The following is a 20647-nucleotide window of genomic DNA, read 5'->3' on the forward strand; positions in this document are numbered from 1 at the left end:
CTAGAGGTGACAGGGCTTTCTCCATTGCCACTTCAAGACTCTGGAACAGTCTTCCCTCTTTCATAAACTCCTCTTCCTCTTTGGAAGTCATCAAATCAAATTTGAAGACCTACCGATTTCCAAAGGCTTTCGCATCTCTTTGACACCACTTTTATTCTGCTTTAGTTATTCTGGTCTTTTATCTCATTGGATGATGTATGCATGTATATATGTATACACCTATTTTATGTACACGTATGTGTGCTTGTGTGTGAATGTGTACACTTTCGTATATGTATCTGCATATGTGCATGTACATCTATATTTCTACAAACAGGTGTATATAAGAGTCTGCTTTGTGTGTCTATATATACGGATGTCTGACAGTGTTTTTACAATGTTTCTTATCTATTTTAATTCTTTTTTATTTGATTTTATTATCTCTCTGTTCAGCACTTTGGCCGACACTTGATGTCTTTTAAATGCGCTATATAAATAAACTTGACTTGACTTGATAGCTGGACTGGCCATCCAGCTACGCTGCACAGCTGCCTCTTCTTCTCTCACTCTCTCCCCCTCCCTCTCTTGCTGCTACTTCAATCACGAAACTGATCAATGACTTTTCTGTCGCAAGTCCCGTCTCTCTTGTTTGTTTATCGCCCACTTTGCACCAGAAAGAGGAAAACTGCATGTTTAAGCTGTTGTTAGAATTTATTTAATATCACTTTCTAGTATCAGGTGATGTTTGCTGGAGCCACAGACATACAAGCTGCTCATAATGATATCGGTTTGGATGTCTGGTGAGAGGGAAACATGAAGATGTAACCAGGAGATGTCCTTACTGAAACATCAGAGCTGAACAGGTGATGGAGAAACAGGTTTACCTTTTAGGTGACATGAATGAGTTAAAGAGAAGTTATGAACTGTTTCTGAGAGACAAATAACACCAGGATAATTTTTTACATAGCTGACATCTGTGCAGGGGCGGGTCTAGCAAAGTTTTGCCAGGGGGCCAGGTAGGGCATTAACAGGGAAAGGGGGCACAAACAAAGAAATACTTTTCTTTCTTATTCTCATTTAAAATGTCTAGCTTTTGATAAATAATTATCTGAATCTTACAACCAAAGTGGTCATCTGATGTAAAATGTAATCATACATATATACCAACATAACAGTGTACATCACCATCACAACAGCATTTGTTTTCATTCAAAGGCTTTATGGCTTTTCCTATAATTCCTGGTGGGCCGGTCTCTAGTCGGGGCCCGGGCCGATTTTTTGTCCCAGTCCAGCCCTGGGCAGAGCATTAAACAAACAAAAAACAATACAACAAACGTGTGGGAAATCTGTTTATGGTTCATGTGTCTGAAAGAAAAAAATATATCAGCCACTACATCAGAATAACAGATTTTAAAATCACCAAATATAAGGACTGGATATCGGCCTTAAAAAAAATCGCACATCATTCAGTCTCTAATTTAAAACTCCATTATTTTAAATATACTCATTAATTAACCCTGGTATAACCATTTAACCCTAGAGTGGGTTTAGCTGGTTAAAATATAGAACAAATGATAAAAATGGTCATTAATTTAAAAAAAAAAGATGCACAAAAAAGATTTTATTTGACATTTTTCAATCCAGTGCAACCTCCAGAATGCATCTTCTTGGTACATCACGCCTCACATGATATGTTGAAACAAGGCCACTGAGGCAAGCAACTGTTCCTATTTAAGGCACTGCATCAGGAGGCCCTTTATTCTAAAACATGCCTTATTAGTTTTCCCTCTGGATATCAATCTCAAATTCACCCCTCGAGACTTTGCTATGTTGAAATCTGTATCACGGGGTCGTAAGCAAAAGGTTGTTCTGTGTACAGCAGATTGATCTATGAGGCAAAGCACACCAAACACAAATCAGTCTGGTCTTGACCAGCTCTGTCATTCTTCCTCCACTCATACATGTCATACATGAGAGGAATGTCAGTACATGTCAATGTAAAGTAACAAGTGATTACTATCAGTTATTCTCTCCTTCATATATCTAAACAACATCCTTTACCTTTTCCATTTATATAACACAAAACATCCCCTGCTTCTAACCCTACATACGTCTATGTACTGCCTGAATTTTTTTTTTTTAAAAAAAAAGTAAAAATCTAGCCTTAATACAGACCACATATCTGATCTGATCACACAAAAAGCACTTCAGGTAAAAGGCTCTACTCTTGGGTTTGAAATGGGAGGATTGTTTCTTCAGAGAGCGGTGTCTTCAGAGCCAAAAAGCTTTGTGGCGATGGGCTGGTAGTCGGCCACCGGTGCTTTTCCACCGAAGTCTGAAGGCAGGATGTCTGCATCGAATTCTTTGAGGTAGTTGTCCAATTCATCACCATGAACAAAGACCTGAGGGAAGTTAGAATCAGCATTTAAAGATGTAGCTTAGATTTAAAACCAAAAAAATATAGCTGCTGTCAGTTGTGTCCCTTATCTTTACCCTCTCCAGCAGCTTGCTCTTCATGAAGGGTTTAACCACGTTGTAGGTAGTGGTGAAGTACCAAGGCTGGTGAATAACGTGAACTGCCTTGAAACGGGCTGGGAACGAGTCCTGCAGAAAAACACAAAAGAGCCAAAAACTAGTTTGAGGCTCCACATCAGCTTTCATTCTGAGTCTGTTTGGGCCTGCAGTTGGGGTGGGCGATATAAACGGTATACAGTAGAAATTATATGAATTTGGTCAATGTTAGAGATTTTGACTAGGCGCTCTACCATGATAGCGCATGTTGACGGAGTCATCAAGCTGCGCCTGTTTTGGTTGAAAGCATTGCAGCGGCTGCAAGCAATATCATCTGCAAATTATGCCGGGCGACAGTAATAAGCCAAAAGCTACGCTTCCTCCACTTCCATACCATTGATTTATTAATGCTGAATTCTCTTGCAGCTGCTCTATTCCCATCTGATTATTTCAGTTGTTCTCCTGACTGAAGTTTGGTCCGTTTACAGCATCCTGTCATGCGATTGCATTTGTCCCTAGTCATCGGGAACCCTCGCATTAACTTTTATTGAGTGGAAAAAAGATAGCATTCATCCTCCAGCTTCACTGTGTTTATGCTAACATAGCTGTGTTGCTAGCGATCACATAACACATCATTATATACCAGCTAGCCCAACTTCAGCAACCCTAAAAAAGTCACTGCTGTTTCGTTTTCTGTCTTCATTTATGTTGGAAGTGATAGCAGAGCTGTACGTTTTAAGTCTTTTAGAAATCTCTCAGTCAAAATATCATGTTTAGGTGGAAACTAGCGAGCTGACTTCCTGCTAACGTCTAACTCTGTTAAATTTAATAAATTCTGTTTTCATGGATGCCTGGATGTTAAACTTAATTGTTACACCTGGTAAAGCAGCAACACTGATCATTTTATTAAAGATGAAAGAATTTAGACAGTTTTTAACTCAGTGATGCCGCAGTGTTCCTTTGACTTTGGGACCTGAAACAGATGGTGTTTTGGACCCAGATTATTCTGGGGATTATTCCGGATTATAAGGCACACTGTCGATTTTTGAGAAAATGAAAGGATTTTAAATGTGCCTTATAGTGCGGAAAATACGGTATACAGAAGAAGAGAATATATCGCGATATATATCGTTACGGCACATGCTTCAAATTAATAATAATAATAATAACTTTATTTATAAAGCGCTTTCAAACAAAGTGCTGTACAGCTATTTGAAACTAAAAAGATGAATAAATAAAAGCAATAAATAGCAGTATAAGTAAAAACACAATACAAGTTAAAAATAGTAAGAATTTAAAAACTAAAAGACATAGAATTAAGACATGTAAGATAGGGTGAACAAATGTGTCTTCAACTTAGTTTTAAAAACCTCCACAGAGCGTGCCTGGCTAATATCTTGAGGGAGGTTGTTCCACAAGAATGGGGCACGAAAAGAAAAAGCACGCTCTCCAACTGTCTTTTTTCTGTCTCTAGGAACCTTTAGAAGGCCTGAGATCGTAGAGCACGGGATCGAACATCAAGGTGTAAAAGGTCGGAGAGGTATGAAGGTGCCAATCCATTTAAAGCCTTGTAGGTGGGCAGCAGGATCTTAAAATCTGCTCGAACCTGACAAGGTAGCCAGTGAAGAGCTCTCAGTACAGGGGTAATGTGCTCAAATTTCCCAGTTCTTGTTAAAATACGAGCAGCTGCATTTTGCACCATCTGTAGACCTCTGAAACTTTTCTTTGGAAGCCCGTTACAATAATCAATACGTGAAGACACAAATGCATGGACAAGAACCTCTGCTGTAAAAAACTTGGGCATGTGGTTCAACATGGTGCTCTCCTTCGAGTCTCATGTAAACTCTGTCTTATCAGTATTTAGGAGCAAGAAATTATCCGATAACGAGCCCCTAATTGCAGATACACAAGATTCTAGTTTAGAGACTTCAGCACAATTTCCAATGGTTAGAGGAACATAAAGCTGCAGGTCATCAGCGTAACAATGAAAAGCTACATTAAAAGAACGTAAAAGAACACCAAGAGGCAGTGATGTTATACTGTGATATGGATTTTAGGCCATTTCGCTCAGCCCTAACCTGCAGCATGTCCACCATCTTCTTGAGCTCAGCTGGCTTGATTCCTGAGGCATGCTGCATTGTGAAGCCTTTGAAGTTCTCAATCAGCACAAATCCATTGATCTGGGTCTCGTCATTCTCGAGCAGCTTCTCTAGGATCACGCAGTATGCCCTCAACACCTATTACACGCAAAAGGACATATATTTCACAGAGTACACTTGGATGACTGAGCTGCAGCTGTGCAGGGCTGCTTTTCGGGTACCTCATCGAAGGTGATCTCCTCCAGGTCCCAGTTGTCGATGTTAAAGAGCAGGACCACGCGGCCATACTTGTCTCTGCTGGGCAGAACCACTGGGTATCCCGCTTCGACTGTGCTGCGGACTGCCTCGGGGGTCAGGTTCTCAAAAAGCTCAGGATACTCCTTCCTGAAGCGTACGTAACCTGGAGAACCACAACCAACAGATCAGCTGCATTCTCATTAGTTATTATTAATCCCCATCTCTCTTTCACGGCGCGTCTTTCCCGTTTTACTCCCATCACCACCAGTCGGTCATGGTAGATGGCTGCTCGTCCCTGTGCCTGGTTCTGGCGGAGGTTTTATCCTGTTAAAAGGAAGTTTTTCTTTCCCACTGTCACCAAGTGCTTGCTCAAAGGGGATTATTGGATTGTTGGGTTTGTAGGGTCTTTACCTTACAATATAAAGTGCCTTGAGGTGACTGTTGTTGTGATTTGGTGCTATGTAAATAAAACTGAATTGAATTGAATTCTCTCACTGGATACTAATAACTCACAACCCCACAGTGTACACAGCACTGCATATTTCTGATGCACCCACACAATGATAGTCCTGTGTCAGTGGGGCTCCAGTCCATCTAAGCAAGGCACCAATTAACCCACAGTAAATGTGTTTATGAGAGAGAGAGACAGAGAGGGAAAGACAGTCCATCTGGATGTGCATGGATTCCAGTCTCACACGGAACAACTTTTCTATATTGATGAATGTGCAGGTGTTTATTTTTGTTTTTGTGGGGATGGAGTATTCCAACAACAGCAGCACCAAGATTCAGAAATTCTGGTTCCAGAATTATGCCGATGCTTGAGTTAAGGTTACTAGGTTTAAGATCAGCTCAAGGTTTAATGGAATATTACATTATTATATTATTGGAATAATAAATGGGCATCATTTTTGACCCAATCTGGTTAGGAAACAGCATTCTGATCATTCGGAGGATTGAAAAAAAGATTAAGAGGTTTTTGTGTGTGCAGGGCAAGTCATAAGGTGTCCTCACTATTGTCGAATTGCTCTTTTTAATCTTAACCCGCTCCCAGAGCAGCAGAAGTTCCCAGCAGAACGCGGCGGACTCACAAGTGAAGCAAACCTGCCGTCCCATTTGGACACACAAAGAACAGCTTTGTCAGCTCACTCAGAAGAATCTCAAAGCTCCCAATTAATGAACACATGCCCCCCTGCCTCAGCGATGGCCTGGGATTCATGCATACGAGGAGCACAAAAGAGGCCTCACCATCAATTACTGAAGCGCTTGGGTGCCAAAATGATGCAAGGAAAAAACTCTCTTTTTTGTCTCTCTACTCAATGAAATAAAGTGCTTCTCATAAAGTTGTATTTAGTAGGTTGGAAATCACCTTTCATGAGCTCGTGGGCCCTGTCGACATCAAACTTGCGAGCTCTGAGGAAGCGCAGGAACAAAGAGTCGGGTTTGTCCCCAAAGCGCTCCAGGATCAGCTTGGCCAGGCCGTCTCCATCGGCTGCCCTCTCTTTCATCAAGGCCCGCAGGTCCTTCAGTGATGATGCCCGTCTCTCATCTGTCTCATTCAGCTCATCCTTCGCCTGGAAGGGTAACATCAGCACGAACCCTGAGCCATCCAAGGACCATATATATGACTCGTGTATTTGCTGCCATTAGAAACTATGCTTACTTTACCTTTTGCACAGTGTGTCCAGGCAGTTTGTGGCACAGCCCAAACACAGGCCCATGATCCTTCACTGTCAAATGCTCCAGCTTTGACCTCATTGCTTGCTCCTCCTCTGACACCATGCGAAAAGTACCAGTCTGCATGACAAAAAATCCACGTTAAAATCCTCCTTTATTGTTTGTGTTTTACCTCATCGTTTCAGGCTTCAGTAGTTTTCAAATAAAAATAAAAGTATGCATTAATTGTGCAAAAAATGGGTCCAAGGACCTCCGGACTCCATACGATGCATGCCAGCGAACGTCTGGTTAATCTGCTTCACATGATTGCAGAAAGGACTTCTAAGGCCATTTCTTAAAAACAGCTTAAGGACCCATCCCAGAGCCAGCATTTACTGGCACAATAACAATACTAAGCAGCATCATGTGCTGACAGTTAGACCTCAAAGCCCTCTAATGCTTTTAGCCCACACTGAACCACTGAACTGAGGCCAGAAACTGACCTAACTGCCGTAAACAGAGATAAAGTGACACTGGAGCACTCTGGACTGTTGCAGAGAAATTGAACTTACAGTAGCCATGATTGCAGCGTCTCACAGCAGCGACGCTAAAACTGTGGAGGAAGAAGATTTGGCACAAACAGAAGGTGACCACATTACACCAAAAAGAAACAATGCAGACGCTCTTTCAATTAATGATGTATGACATAATCTGAGAACTACACAAATACAACATCACCAGGAGGACGCAATAGCATTCAAAATGAAGAGGTGGGTCTTTAATACATTGTATTGCTCATTAAGCAGCTTGACTGAAAGCATTTTTTTAATTGAAAAGTTTATATATATATATATATATATATATATATATATATATATATATATATATATATATATAAACAATTTGCTTAAATATAGTTTCAATTCTGTATAAAGCCAAATAATTGTTATAATTGAGTTAAAGCTCTTTAACCAAGAATCATGACACAGGTGCTGAAGTTTCTCTTCAGTGAGTGTTTTAGGCTCTTTAGAGAGCAAAATTCAAACCTGATTGCAGTGCAGCAAACAATAGAAGAAACTTAGCACAAATGCATAAATCCTTCATTTAAACTATGAAAGACGTATTAATCAAAGTAAAAAACAAGGTTTCTGTCAATTGACATCAAAGCAAAAATATTTTGTTTTTAATGTGATTTTTAGTTACTACACAAAATATGATACATATATCCTCAAAGTGCTCATATGTTATTTGTCTGTGTTTATCTGTCTATCGAATGATTTAGAGCTGAGCAGCCTTACCTCGAGCAGACAGGATCAGAGACCTACAGCGAGTGGCAGAGGAGACAGCAGGGACAGAGAGGACCACGAGGGGAGGAGTTACTGGAAGAAAAAACACTCAAAGTAGGATTAAAATGACACAGTGGATTACGACAGGTGGCTAATCTAGATGATGCAAACTGCGATGCAAAGCGTGAGCTGGGATGGAGTCCCATGGTGCCAAAATGAAACATGCAAGACAAAGAATAGAATTTGTTTTAAATGAAATTAAAAAGTGAAATTTTATTTTTTATTTTTTATTTTAATTGTATGAAAAAAGATTTATTGAACAGGTATATGACTCGGCTTCTTTTCTTTTTTTGCTCTTGATGTACATAGAAATATACAAAAGAGCCATCCATCCGTTTTCTTCTGCTGATCTAAATCAGCACTGTGGGGGGGCTGGAGCCTGGTCTGGCTTTAGGAATCAAGCTTAGGAACTTCTTGCTGTGAGGTGACCACTGCGCTGCCCTCAAAATCAGAATAAAAGAAACCCTTTCATTGAGAAAACACATGAATTAAACAAAGTGGTGTGTTTTTTGTTTTGCACCTTAGGACCACCGTACCCTGGACCAAACCTTCCACAACAGTTCTTATTAGCACTTATTTCCACATTCTCATGAAATATGCATTTCACTATCACTGATGTAGGAGAAATCCCACCTTTCATGTCACATGTGCTGTTAACCCAGCACATGTGACATGAAAGGAGGAAATGTCATATGAGCGAGAGGACCATTAGCTATTCCTTTATGCACATTCTTTGAAATCCTCCTCAGAGGGGATCACTTGTTTTGGGTCCCACATTATGGATTACTTATCCATGACTGCACAATATCAGACAAACTGGCCTCTCTTTTAGTTCCTCTCACTAATTGCAGGAAGTGAGAATCCATGTTTTGCTTTATTTCTTTTAGAGTTTCTTTTATTGGTTGTTCAGTCTAGCTGACCGTGAGTGACCTTAATACCACTAAGCATTTGTAGTTGCTGTGACATATGTTTGATATGAAATTTGTTATGTTCCCTTTATTATGATTTGTGAGTTCATGAGCACCCCCTAATATTTTATCATCTAACTGCCATTGTCTGGTCAAAACATGCTGGAGGTTCGTGTCAGTTTTTTGTGTACTTATGAAATGCCAGTGCAGTAACTCATTAAAATAGATGTTGAATTGGTTAAAAATGTAATTAGTCTAACTAGGTGATTTGTTAATTGATCATAAGTGTAAGCAGGAGAGAATGCAAACTTTACACGTATATGTATGCGTGTTTATGTGTATTAACGTAGATGTGTGTCTGTTTTAAGTTTGTTTTTCTTTAGTTTAAGCTTTTTAATACTGCCGGCCATTAGTTTCTATTCCCCATTCTTTTTCTCTTCCCTTGTTTTGTCTTTAAGACAGATGACATAAAATCTACGGAACAGAATGTAACGAGAGGCTGAGTATGGACAAGGAGCGAACTACTTGAATTCAACTCCGTTGAATTTTGTTGAAGATCAAGACCAGTTTCCTTAAAAGTGAGCTTTCTGAGCTCTCCCTGCTCGTTCAGTATCAGAGTCAAAGGTTCTTATGACACTCAAGGCAAACATAGATGGCGTAATGTTAGCTTATAACCTGTGCTTGTTGGGGTTTTTTCAGCTGGCTTGTTGTCAGCTTTTCAGAGTGGAGACGGTCGCTCTTCTATGCTGTTGACAATAACAAAATTGAGACAATATCAATTTGACATGCTTTTTATGTATGTGAGCAGAAACATGCTAGTTTCTGCTCACATACATAAAATGTAATTAGTCAGAACCAAGATGTCCAGATGGCGGCAACATAGCGGTTTCCAATAACTGGCCTGCTCTTATGCATTTTTAATGGATTATTACCAAGTTTATGTGAACGCATCAGTTCGTTGGAAGACGTAAATACACACAAATCGATCTATATTTTTTAGTAAAACATTCATTTTTTTTAATCACATAAGGTTGAAGCAATGATCGACTGTATCTTTAATGGCTGGATGAGTCATATGACATTTGTCACCTAAATCTTTTTCCTTTTTTTTAAATGGCAACAATCTTTGAAATGTGGTGTGCATTCAAAAAAACCTTTTCTGTGCAATTATAAAAAAACAAATCATGTTTTTTTATGTGGTTTGTGACATTGTGCTTCCTAAGACCAAGTTGTGCCATCGCAGCATGAAAAAGGAGAGCATTTTAGGTACTTAGGATGTAATCTGCATGTCGGCGAGACAAAATGGGAGTATTCAATGGCATTACTGTAAGGAGGTTAATGAGGTATGGGTAAACCGTCCACCCCACACTAAAGCTTGATGCTCTGCCGGGTCTCCTTCCTCCACACACTGAGGCCTCTGTGATCTAGAACTGGCAGGCTTACTGTGTCATTGTTCGTCTATCAGAGGCTCTCATTAGTGATTTTCTTTCTGCTTTTTTGAATAAGCTCTTATTGCCTTACAGAGGCAGTCAGGGGTTAACCACTCCTCCATGTATCACATCGGATGTGGCTATGTTTTTTTTTTTTGTTCTTGTCTCTGGGTTAGAGTAAAGCTCAAAGATGCGAAGGAATTCCTGTCAGTTATGTCACCCTGCAAGCCAACAAGCAGGACTCTGTGACCACAAATCTAATAAAGAAGAATTTCGAGCTGTTTTACTGTTTCAGTGCACTCTGATCACCTCTGAAGTGCGAAGTATACTGTGCATCCTTTTACAGTGCAGGGTTCTCCTGGCATTCATGTGGATTTTACTTTGTAGACCCTCAAAACATAGCTGCCACTCCCTGACAGTGCACCACACGACACTGCAAGTAGTAGAGGCACCCATATGGAAAAGATATATATAAATCTTATAAAGTTTGTATCTGTCTTGTGTGAAACTTGTATGAAAAGCATATAAGAGTGAAAACAGATATAAGATCCCTTGAAAAATTATATAATGAAACTTGTATGTTTTGGATACTTACTAAAACAATGTATGAAAGTAATGAGAAAGTGGCCACTTTCATGAGCAAATCACATATAAGTTTTTACTATTTCTTTCCATATGGGCACTGCCAACATTTGGGGGCACAAAGGGGACTTACACTATACTAAGGGGATGCTTTTAACATTGTGGACAACAGAAGTAAAATGTATTCAGTGTATGGGAATTATTAGGGCAAAATCTACAGTGTATTAAAGATTTCAGGGAATGAAGATGATGTACTACAAATTAAATGCTAAAAGTAAAATTATTTATTCAAGATCTTCAGTCAGCCAGCATACAACTTCGATATCACTGTTTTTATTATTTAGACCGTGCCCTTGATCCAACACAGCTGATTCAAATGGCTAAATGATCTCCACAACACGTTTTGTAGTTCTCCAGAGGCCTGGTAATGAACTAAGCATTTGATTCAGGTGTGTTGACTCAGGGTGAGATCTGAAACGAGCAGGACACCGGCCCTCACGGCCTGGAGTTCCCCACCCCGATTTAGACCCTGGTTGTTCCACACTAAATTACTACTTAAAAAGAAAATTAAGTGAGATGACCAGCGTGTTTGCAAATGTTAAAATACCTCCTTGAAATGTCGCCTTCATGTGCCTACACGTAATCACTAAATGGTATTCCTAAAAACTTAGATTTAAGTCTCTTATTTCTGTCTGTTTGGTATGCTGTCCATTTTGGATGAGGCTATAAGACAGAGGATCAACACTCCCACCATGTGGCTCCAGTAATCTGCTGCCAAATGCAATCAAACCCCCAAACACACCACGCAAAATTTTAAAAACCCAATTTGTTAAGTTAAATATTCACATTGGACTTGTTTTTCTTTCACCTGCTCCCTTTAGAGGTCACCACAGGACATCATTTGCCCGTAGCCATACCACACCCCTGCAATCATGAACCCTCTCTGTGATCTTCCTCTTTTAAAAATTCTTCCTCTTTTCACATCCCACTCAAAAATGAAGGAATCTCTGTATGTGTGTTAGTTCCATTACTTTAAATATCTTATTTATTTTGCAGTTTTTGGTTTGAAGTCAGGGAATGATGACATTTGGGGTTCATGCATGAGATCATGTGTGAGTGAAAGTAGACGATGAGACGATGAGACAACGAGAAAGCTCCGTTGTAAACAACAACAACAACAACAACAACAAACAAAGAACCAGAACTTGCACTCATTTTTTAAAGTTCCTTTTTACTTTGAAAAGGTTAACAAAAAGCAGTCGTGTTTCTCATGAGAAGAATGACCATAAGGCGCAAAATATACATGTAGTTTGCTTATAAAAAGACAGTCAAGGTTTTCAAATGATTTTTATATGTTAGAGTGCAAACTGGGTGATGTTGTGCTAAAGAAAAGGAGTGGCTTTTATTTCTTTGGCTAACCAAAGGTGACATTAAAAAATAAAAATAAAAAAGGCGAGGCATGTGACATGTCATGTCATTATAACACTTTTTTTGATGACAGTGTCCTTTTCATGCCAATCAAATTTATACTTCCTGCTTTTGGCACGTATGTGGAGTCAGAAGATTACACAAGAGATACTTCACTGCTTAAATATAACAGTCAGTACTTGGAGTGTAAGCAGGCTGAAATATGATACTTTATACTAGACCTGCAACCCTTTTTAAAATAGTAGTGATGCATCATCTTTTCAGTAATAAGAAGTAAAATAAGAGTATTAAGAACAATATGTAAGAACTTACTAAAATCACTGGAAAAACAACATTTAGTAAACAAGACCGGGTCAGTGAAAAACCAGTTTACAAACCCCAAATACCCAACTGAGCCAACTGTAAAGAACAACATGCGTGAAACAAAAGTAAAGAAACAATCAGTGCATTTCGGAAAGAAGTAACTGTCAAACTTCTCCGCTGACCTTGCGATTTATAAATATTAAAGCTCTGGAGGCACCAGGCATAGTGATTGAATGAATTAAAAGAGGTCATACTTATAGACTGCCCCTTTGTTGCAGTGGTGATGTGCATATCCTGAAAGTTCAGAGGCAACGTTCAGCATGCATTTCAAAATAACATCAGCGATGAATTCAACAAATGCAGCACTGCAGTCAGTAGTTCATCTTTATGGAGGGCCAAAAGTGCCCAAATCAAAAACCAATATACAAATAAATGATATATAAACAAATGTATATCATTTATAAAATGCGACAGAAACACAATCCAGTCACAGGTTTGGACAAACTTTTGACTGGTTTAATTTAATTTGCATCTGTATTTATTTACCTTTGTATTAATAATCTTTTTTTAAATTTAATTTTTACCAGTGATATTTCCGTTTTATTATAAACTAATCATTCATTTTTTAAATATTCATATTTATTTATTGTTATGTTTTATTTTCCCTCTTACACAACAACCCCCAGTACCAATTCTCCCTTGAAAATCCATGTTTAAGCACAAATGCATAAAACACTTAAAAATATGTAATAAATAAATGGCAACACATGATTTAGTTGGGCGGTGGGTTAAATAAAACACAAATATAAAACCATATGGAAGCACTCTTGAAAAAGTACATTAAAATAAAAAAAAATTGGTGAATTACCACAAAGTTAAATACAGATGCAAATTAGAACGGAAATATTAGGATGTGTCACATTTTAGAAACAAGTTAGCCTACAATTATTTTTAATACTATTTGATGTATTTTATAGCATTTGTTGACATTGATTCTTCATGTCTTGGTCCTCTGTATTTCAATATGCAATACTGTAAAAGTTAAAACGTAAATCAATAAAATGCCAAATGTTGTCACGCTCCTTTGATATGAACGACTCCAGGAGTAGGTGTGACCCTGTGGCAGCAAAGCTACGTCTTCCTTCAAGTTTGTCTCTGTGTACCAAAGTGAAGTGAATCTGTGGGAGCTGTACAACAGATGCAAGGGATATCCTGACGGAAATGTCAGCCGAAAGTAACGAAATGTCAGTTTCAACCCAAAAATGTCAAACCTGCCATGATGGTGAAGCCGAACAGGATGAACATCACCTTAAGGAGCTGATTCCCGGGGGAATTCAGCTCATGCGGGAGAATCTCCAGGAAAGTGATGTAAACAAACGTGCCTGCAGCGAGCCCCTCCAGCACGGCCTGGATCAGAGGTCCGGCTGTCAGCTGAGCCTCCATCACGCCGATGCCGATGGCGATGCCTAAAGGAGACATCAAGGCAAACACTACGATGTAAGCGGCAACCCACAGTGGGTGAACTGTGCTCTGGATCAGCTTCACAGACAGGCTGAACACGATGATGCTCTTATGAACAAGAATAGCGATGCAGATCTCCAGTACCTGGAAAAAATAAAGACATTTTGCGTATATTTAGATTTACTTTGTGTTATAAAGCTGTAATTACAATGAAACAAACAACAGCATGTAGATGACTAGCTGTACTAAGGCTGGGGCTAAATTATAGAAGTTTAATGGTAGCAGGAATTCCGTCATTATTAAAAGGAATCTATTCTGTGACATGTTTTAATTATTATGTGTTTAGTTCTAACAAATTCACCAGCTGCCAGAGAAGAAGCCGTTTTATAAAACACAAATTTATGACAGCTACTGCAATGGGCTCCGATAAGTGTTTCAGCTATTTTAATATGGAATTCATTTAGTGAGTGGTACAACAAATTATTTTTTCCTGGGAGTAATTGAGTAATGCAGTCCATTACTTTTAATAAAAGTGTTCTGTGTAGTATGTGTAATAATGACTGTGAGTCACGACTCCAACACTGATCACAGGAAAGAGGGGGAATACCTCAACAAACATGCACAAACATTTGACCCACAGCATGCAATAAATTTGTGTGAATGTAATTTGCTTTTTGCAGCTTAGCAATGGCGGTGACTCTGAAAATGGAGCCAATAACAACCCAGCGAGAATCAATGAGGAACCGAATCGATATATTCTAATCAATTCCCATCCCTAGCAATATTTGTAGAGTAGTGTGCAAAAGTCTTAAGCCATCCTGGGGACTTACTGAAACGTCCAAACATACATACAAATACAACGTATTTATATAATTGTAAGGAGCTAGAACATCAATATGTGGTATAACCAACGTTACTCTTTTGGTTGTGTGTTTTGTTGTTGGTTTTTTTAAGCATAAAGGAGACAGCCTGCTGAGAAATGCTCTTTGGAAATCACCTTGGTGGTGAAAAAAACAATGTAATGTCAAACTGTGTTATCTTTGGCAACAAATCACACGTTTATACAACAGACTGCTGGTAACAAAGTGCCTAAAGATACAATTAAAATAGGTTCTTTGATAAGTTTATGCTTGAATGATTCATATGTAGGGATGGGTACCGGTGTCCGGTGCCATGATGGCACCGGTTCTGACATAAACGGTAGTAACCAGACCGAAAAGCAGCGCACATTTCGGTGCTTTATTTCGGTGCTTTTTTTTCCTGAGCTGTGATACACTTCTAGCCAATCATTTTACGTTTCCGAGGATAGTAGGCGGGTCCAGGTATGTACGTTCTTTTAGAGCAGAGCTACAGATTAAAAATGTCCAAGGCGAAGCGGTCAAAAGTCTGGCTGTACTTCACAGCAGAATATGCAAACTCAGCAGCCTGCAACAAGTGCTTTAAGCTGATACTGTGATACTGTCAAAGGAGGTAACACCTCAAATCCGATGAAACACCTGGCGACGCATAGCGTTTTTTTTAAAAAGCCAAGAAATGCGCTGTATGATAGCTTGCTGCGAGACCTCACACCGAGCACATCTACTGCGGGTGGGTTGCCTGTTATGCATCATCCCCCAAAAACACGAAGAGGAGAGTCCTGGCCCCTAGCCCTGCCAGTGTAGCAGAAATGATGAGGATGATGATGGCAGCAGCAGCCGTTCTTCTCTGGGTGAGTAGCTTAATGTTGTTCGTGTGTAATTTACGTTGAGTAGGCTAACCACGTTATTACATTAATGCATGTAAGGTGAACTAGCAAACATCATCATAGCTACATGCGGCTGTCCTCTTGTTTGATGGCAGATACTCCCTTCACCCTGGCCAAAAAGGCTAAAATGACCAAAGAAAAAGTGGAAAACAGTTAAACATGAGAGGTTTTTGGACAAAGTTTGTGTTTTTTCCATTGTTTAAGCACTGCTTCCAGCCAAGAGTGATACCATATATGCCCCATAGCTGCAGAAAAGGCTAACATTGTTATCTTTTTACAAAAAACAGCTGAACATGAGAGGTTTTTGGACCAATTTTGTGTTCTCCATTCTTTAAGCACCGGTTTGAGCACCGTTTGAGCACCGGCACCGTTTCAAAAGTAACGATTTGGCACCGGTATCGGATAAAACCTAAACGATACTCATCCCTATTCATATGTCAGTGTTAAGTGGCTTAACAAAAAATAAACATTGTACTGAAAATGGTCAGGTACAGGGAGTGGACCGAAAATGGGTGAAAAAGCAGCCAATGTCCAAAGAAACAGAAAAAGTGTTAGAAAGCTTGGAGAGCTATTGCTCTAGACCAGAGCAACATATAAGGAAACTGGGGTTTACTCAAGACTTTTGTACAGTACAGTTACATTTTATGTATTGTATATATTGTTCTCAGTTGTAAAGTACAGCTGAACACACACATCAAATTTTCATGTGAATGAAAGATGCTGACTGAAATTCTGCTAAAGCTGCTTGTGCTGTCATTCGATCAGTAGAAATAAATCTGACTCATTTTGCTGCCAAAGTTTTCTGAAGCTCTGAACTGAAACTTGCTCTGCAAACATGACTTCAACTTCACCTGAGCATTAATTTCCCAAATAAATGCTGACACGGGTTTGACACGTAGCAAGAGAGAGGTGCGATTACGAGCCTTTAAAAGTTTGTGTGGATTAAGAAGAAAAAAAAAAAAAAAAAAGAGCGCGCGATCACAGTTACCGTCAGGTGATTTGGTCTGTCTTACCTTCGAGTCAGTGCTTTGCAGGCCAATAGCAAGACCCTCAAAAACTGAATGGAGTGAGAGAGACAGGAAGAGCATGAAGGAACGAAAGGAGGAGTGAGCCTGTAAGTCTACATGAACGTGGTGGCCGCTGCTCTCCAGATCACGGGCTGTGGCTAGCCCGTGGCCGTGCCCATGGTCATGCAAAAGGGGAGCACTCTCCTCACGAGCCCCTCTCATCTCCCGGAAGCTCTGGACAATCTTCTCCAGTATGAGGACCATGAAGAAGCCGGCAGCTATGATGAACTCTGGAAGGGGAAAGGGGGTCTTTTTAAGACCAGATACAGAGATTCAACAGTTAGCGGGGTCAATGTGGTAAAATCAAGAATTAGTGAATAGATGTTTAACACAGGAAGGAAATAGTAGACAGGATATCTACTGTAGAAGATGAAAATAGATGAAATAGAAAATATCAGCATTAATAGGAGTAATAGTATTTTGAGCTATAACAAACAGCCTTTCAATCTTGCGGTTTCACATGACTGTGGAGCAAATATGTTTGAATTTTGGACCACAAATACTTTGAACAGGTGACAATCTGAAAATCTGAGGTTGTTCATGCAAAAAAATAACATTAATTGGGAATACAGATCAATGCATTGTAAATATATGATATATTATCTTATATTATATTGTTTCCTTTATGAGTTCGTCTAAATCATTATTCCGAGATACCTCCACCTCCCGAGCATCCAGCACTGTGCCAATGTCTGACAGATAATCCGGAATGATGTCGAGCAGACATGCTGCCAGGAAAACCCCACCAGCAAAGCAGCTGATCAAACTGAGAACCATGCGATGAATATCTGCAAAGAGGAAGACAAAACATGCTTTATGTTTCAGCACAAACTTAAACACAGCAGTAAAACCTTGTCCTATATAATGGCTTTTTTATTGGTTTATTTAGCCTTCTATAACCAGGAAACCCAATGGAGATCAAATTTCTTTCACAACAGAGGCCTGGCCAGATGGCAGTCTGTATTACTCCCCTAGCTGTACTAGCTTATATGTTGATTTCTTTTATTAGAACATAACAGATAAAAAGCCCATGCTACTGACTAGTATGCAAAATGTATTGCTGGGAATCTAATAAACTATGACCTGTCACTAAAACATACTGTTTACAAATAAAGAACACTGACAATGATGTCATCATTTTTGAACACAGGAGGGGCCGGGCTCTTGTTAAATCACTACTAGCCTTCAGCTTCATCTGATCGTTCAGTAGAACCTAAACCTAAATCTGAAAGATTAATGGTACATGTCCAACTATAAATCACGGGATTTCCCTCCACCCTTTGAATTGTTGGAACATCATGTGACACACTCATGAGCAATGATGACTCAAAAGAGGACTCCAGCAGCAATAAGCCAGAATTGATGCTTTCACTTCCTTGTAAGAAAGCCGAACTTAACTCACCTCTATAACACATTTTTTTCAAATTCATATTTTCACTTTTGTGTTCTAGAAATGTGACATCAGAGTTTTAACCTTCACAGCTATCAGGTGACTGAAGCCAGAGGTCAGAGGATGGTTCACTTGATTGGACAGATTAACCCTTTAGACTGACATAAATGACTGCTGTGATATTAGAAATAATAAACCGTCAAAATGTAGACATTAAAATATCTACAGCATTATCTTGCCCTCCACGTGTGAGACCCACCCTGTTTTTCAACACTTGTGCTGCGCATGTTCAGTTTCCAGGACCGGGCTAAAAAAAATCAACTGCAGCACTTAAAACATTTCAGCGAGGTGATATGTGATCATGTGATCCACTGGAAGCTACAACGGTGAAACCATTGAGCTCCTGTAACTGGGCTTTTCTGAAGCTACACTAAACTTCGTTTACATTTCTTGCAAATTAAGGTTTCCGCCTTTATCTGTAAATGGCAGCAAATCCCAAAAGAGGCAGGAATACCTTACAGGAATGAGCAACTTCTCCCGTTTAGCTCGGCATTGGTGACATCGAGACACAACTAACAGAGAACAAGTAATATTAATAATTTGTTCCCCCTTTCCGCCTTTTGAGCTGAGATTGGTGAGATCTCGGTATTTGAAAATCAGATTATAGCAGTCACATATTTTATCCTCTCAAATACAGATACTGCTGCTATTAGCAGCTGCTTATGCCATTCCTTTTTCATATTAGTGTGTACCAACCTGTCCCATTTGTCTCTCTGAACCATTTGATCCGAGCGGGGATAAATCCAAAAAGAAGAGTTAGGAGCAACAACCCGATCAGAGCGCCGATTTTCACCTGGAACAGATACTCCATCGTGTAGTGTCAGTTCAGGACTGAGGTACAAATATTAGGTTAACATCGGCGCAAGACGACGACTCCAGCAAGTTCCAACTAAAGAATCTGATAGACGAGCCGCCGCTGCCGCAGGGTTGTTATTTAGACAAGAGCAGGCTACGAGGACCGTGAAGGGACAAAAGTGGCGTGGCTAAAAACAAATGAGGAAAAAAGCGAATTTTTACTCTTTACTGTTTTATAGTAACAATGCTTCTCTAATAATGATTTTAATGCTGCTACCACAATCTCAACTTCTACTGCTACCACTAACAACAACAACAACAACAACATTATTATTGTTGTTGTAGTTATAATAATAATAATAATAATAATAATAATAATAATAATAATAATAATAATAATAATAATAAATCCAAGTCCTGCTTAATAATAAAACCTATGCGGAAAACTATATATACAAAATCCCACTTTAAATATCGTATAATCACTGTGGTTGAATTTTTTTTCTATTACTTTTAATAGATCAAAGCTATTTCTTGTTAAAATTTTAAACTGTGGTTGTGGTGCTAACTGCTAAACGTTAGGGAGAAACAGACCAACTGTGTGGGGTGATGGAGCATATCTTCAACCTAAACCTGAGGCTGGGGAGAGTTCCACAGCTCTGGAAAACCCTTCTGTGTTGTACCAGTGCCAAAGACTCTACGTCCGAAGGCTCTGACATCCCACCTGATGCAGACCCTGGAGCGGCTGGTCCTAGCTCAGCTTCGGCCTCTGGTGAGCTCATCACTGGACCCACTTCAGTTTGCCTACCAACCTGGCATTGGAGTGGATGATGCTGTCACTCACCTTCCACATCGTTCCGTCTCTCAGCTGGAGACTGCTGGGAGCATTGTGAGAATCATGTTCTTTGATTTCTCCAGCGCCTTCAACACCATTCTTCCCACAGTTCTGAAGGAGAGCTGGAGTACACAGTGGACCATCACCTCACGTCATGGATACTGGGTCTACCTCACCGACCGACCACACTACATGAGAACTCAGAGCTGTGTGTCACACAGGGTTGTCTCCAGTACAGGGGCCCCACAGGGAATGTTTTTGGCTCCGTTACTCTTCACCATCTACACTGCAGACTTCTCCCACAACTCCCAGTGCTTCCTTCAGAAGTTCTCTGATGACTCTGCAGTATTCGGCCTCATCACTGATGGGGATGACAGGGAGTACAAAGAACTGACCCAAGACTCTGTGGACTGGTGCCAGCAGAACTACCTCCAGATCAACACTAGAAAAACCAAGGAGCTGGTGGTAGACTTCTGCAGGCACAAACATCCTCCACTGCAACCACTGAACATCCAAGGTATGGACATTGAGGCTGTGGATAGCTACAGGTACCTTGTTGTTGAACAATAAACTGGCCGGACTCATAATTCAGATGCAGGCTGTACCTGCTGTGGAGGCTCAGGTCTTTTGGAGTGAAGGGCCCACTCCTGAAGACCTTTTATGACTCTGTGGTGGCCTCAGCCATCTTTTACAGTGTGGTCCGCTGAGGCAGCAGCATCTCTGTTGGGGACAGGAAGAGACTGAACAGGGTGATCCGGAGGGCCAGCTCTGTTCTAGGATGCTCTCTGGACAGAGTGGAGGTGCTGAGTGACAGGAGAA

The 20647-nt window shown here is 40.0% G+C and overlaps 2 protein-coding genes across 2 annotated transcripts; both read right to left on the minus strand.

Moving 5' to 3' along the window:
• Window positions 1-770: 770 nt before the first annotated feature.
• On the minus strand, window positions 771-8148 carry rlbp1a (retinaldehyde binding protein 1a). Its single transcript, XM_085411761.1, has 8 exons — window positions 7778-8148; window positions 7052-7092; window positions 6492-6620; window positions 6193-6397; window positions 4811-4989; window positions 4569-4727; window positions 2473-2583; window positions 771-2381 (listed from the first exon to the last, which is right to left on the minus strand). Exons 2-8 carry the CDS (start codon window positions 7058-7060, stop codon window positions 2235-2237), a joined length of 939 nt encoding a protein of 312 aa, XP_085267887.1. The 5' UTR covers window positions 7061-7092; window positions 7778-8148; the 3' UTR covers window positions 771-2234.
• A 3808-nt stretch (window positions 8149-11956) lies between these two features.
• slc39a1 (solute carrier family 39 member 1) lies at window positions 11957-19153 on the minus strand. The gene is made up of 4 exons (XM_085405358.1): window positions 18895-19153; window positions 17406-17536; window positions 16695-16997; window positions 11957-14081 (listed from the first exon to the last, which is right to left on the minus strand). The coding sequence occupies exons 1-4, from the start codon at window positions 19007-19009 to the stop codon at window positions 13728-13730; spliced, it is 903 nt and encodes a 300-aa protein (XP_085261484.1). The 5' UTR covers window positions 19010-19153; the 3' UTR covers window positions 11957-13727.
• Window positions 19154-20647: the final 1494 nt, after the last annotated feature.

This window comes from Rhamphochromis longiceps, linkage group LG1 (genome assembly GCF_057381845.1).
Source record: "Rhamphochromis longiceps isolate RC_006_pf linkage group LG1, R_longiceps_female_GT1.1, whole genome shotgun sequence".
Taxonomy (NCBI): Eukaryota; Metazoa; Chordata; class Actinopteri; order Cichliformes; family Cichlidae; genus Rhamphochromis; species Rhamphochromis longiceps.

What these genes read in the sequence shown, in the direction of transcription:
- rlbp1a (XM_085411761.1), bottom strand. An exon ending in CTGGACACACTGTGCAAAAG is followed by an intron (nt 6,398 to 6,491) that starts GTAAAGTAAGCA and finishes TTACCCTTCCAG; the next exon opens with GCGAAGGATGAGCTGAATGA. An exon ending in GGCCCACGAGCTCATGAAAG is followed by an intron (nt 4,990 to 6,192) that starts GTGATTTCCAAC and finishes GTGGTTCTCCAG; the next exon opens with GTTACGTACGCTTCAGGAAG.
- slc39a1 (XM_085405358.1), bottom strand. Translation starts at nt 19,009, where the DNA reads ATGGAGTATCTGTTCCAGGTGAAAATCGGCGCTCTGATCGGGTTGTTG. An exon ending in CAGAGAGACAAATGGGACAG is followed by an intron (nt 17,537 to 18,894) that starts GTTGGTACACAC and finishes TCCTCTTTGCAG; the next exon opens with ATATTCATCGCATGGTTCTC. An exon ending in TGGATGCTCGGGAGGTGGAG is followed by an intron (nt 16,998 to 17,405) that starts GTATCTCGGAAT and finishes GGTCTTAAAAAG; the next exon opens with ACCCCCTTTCCCCTTCCAGA.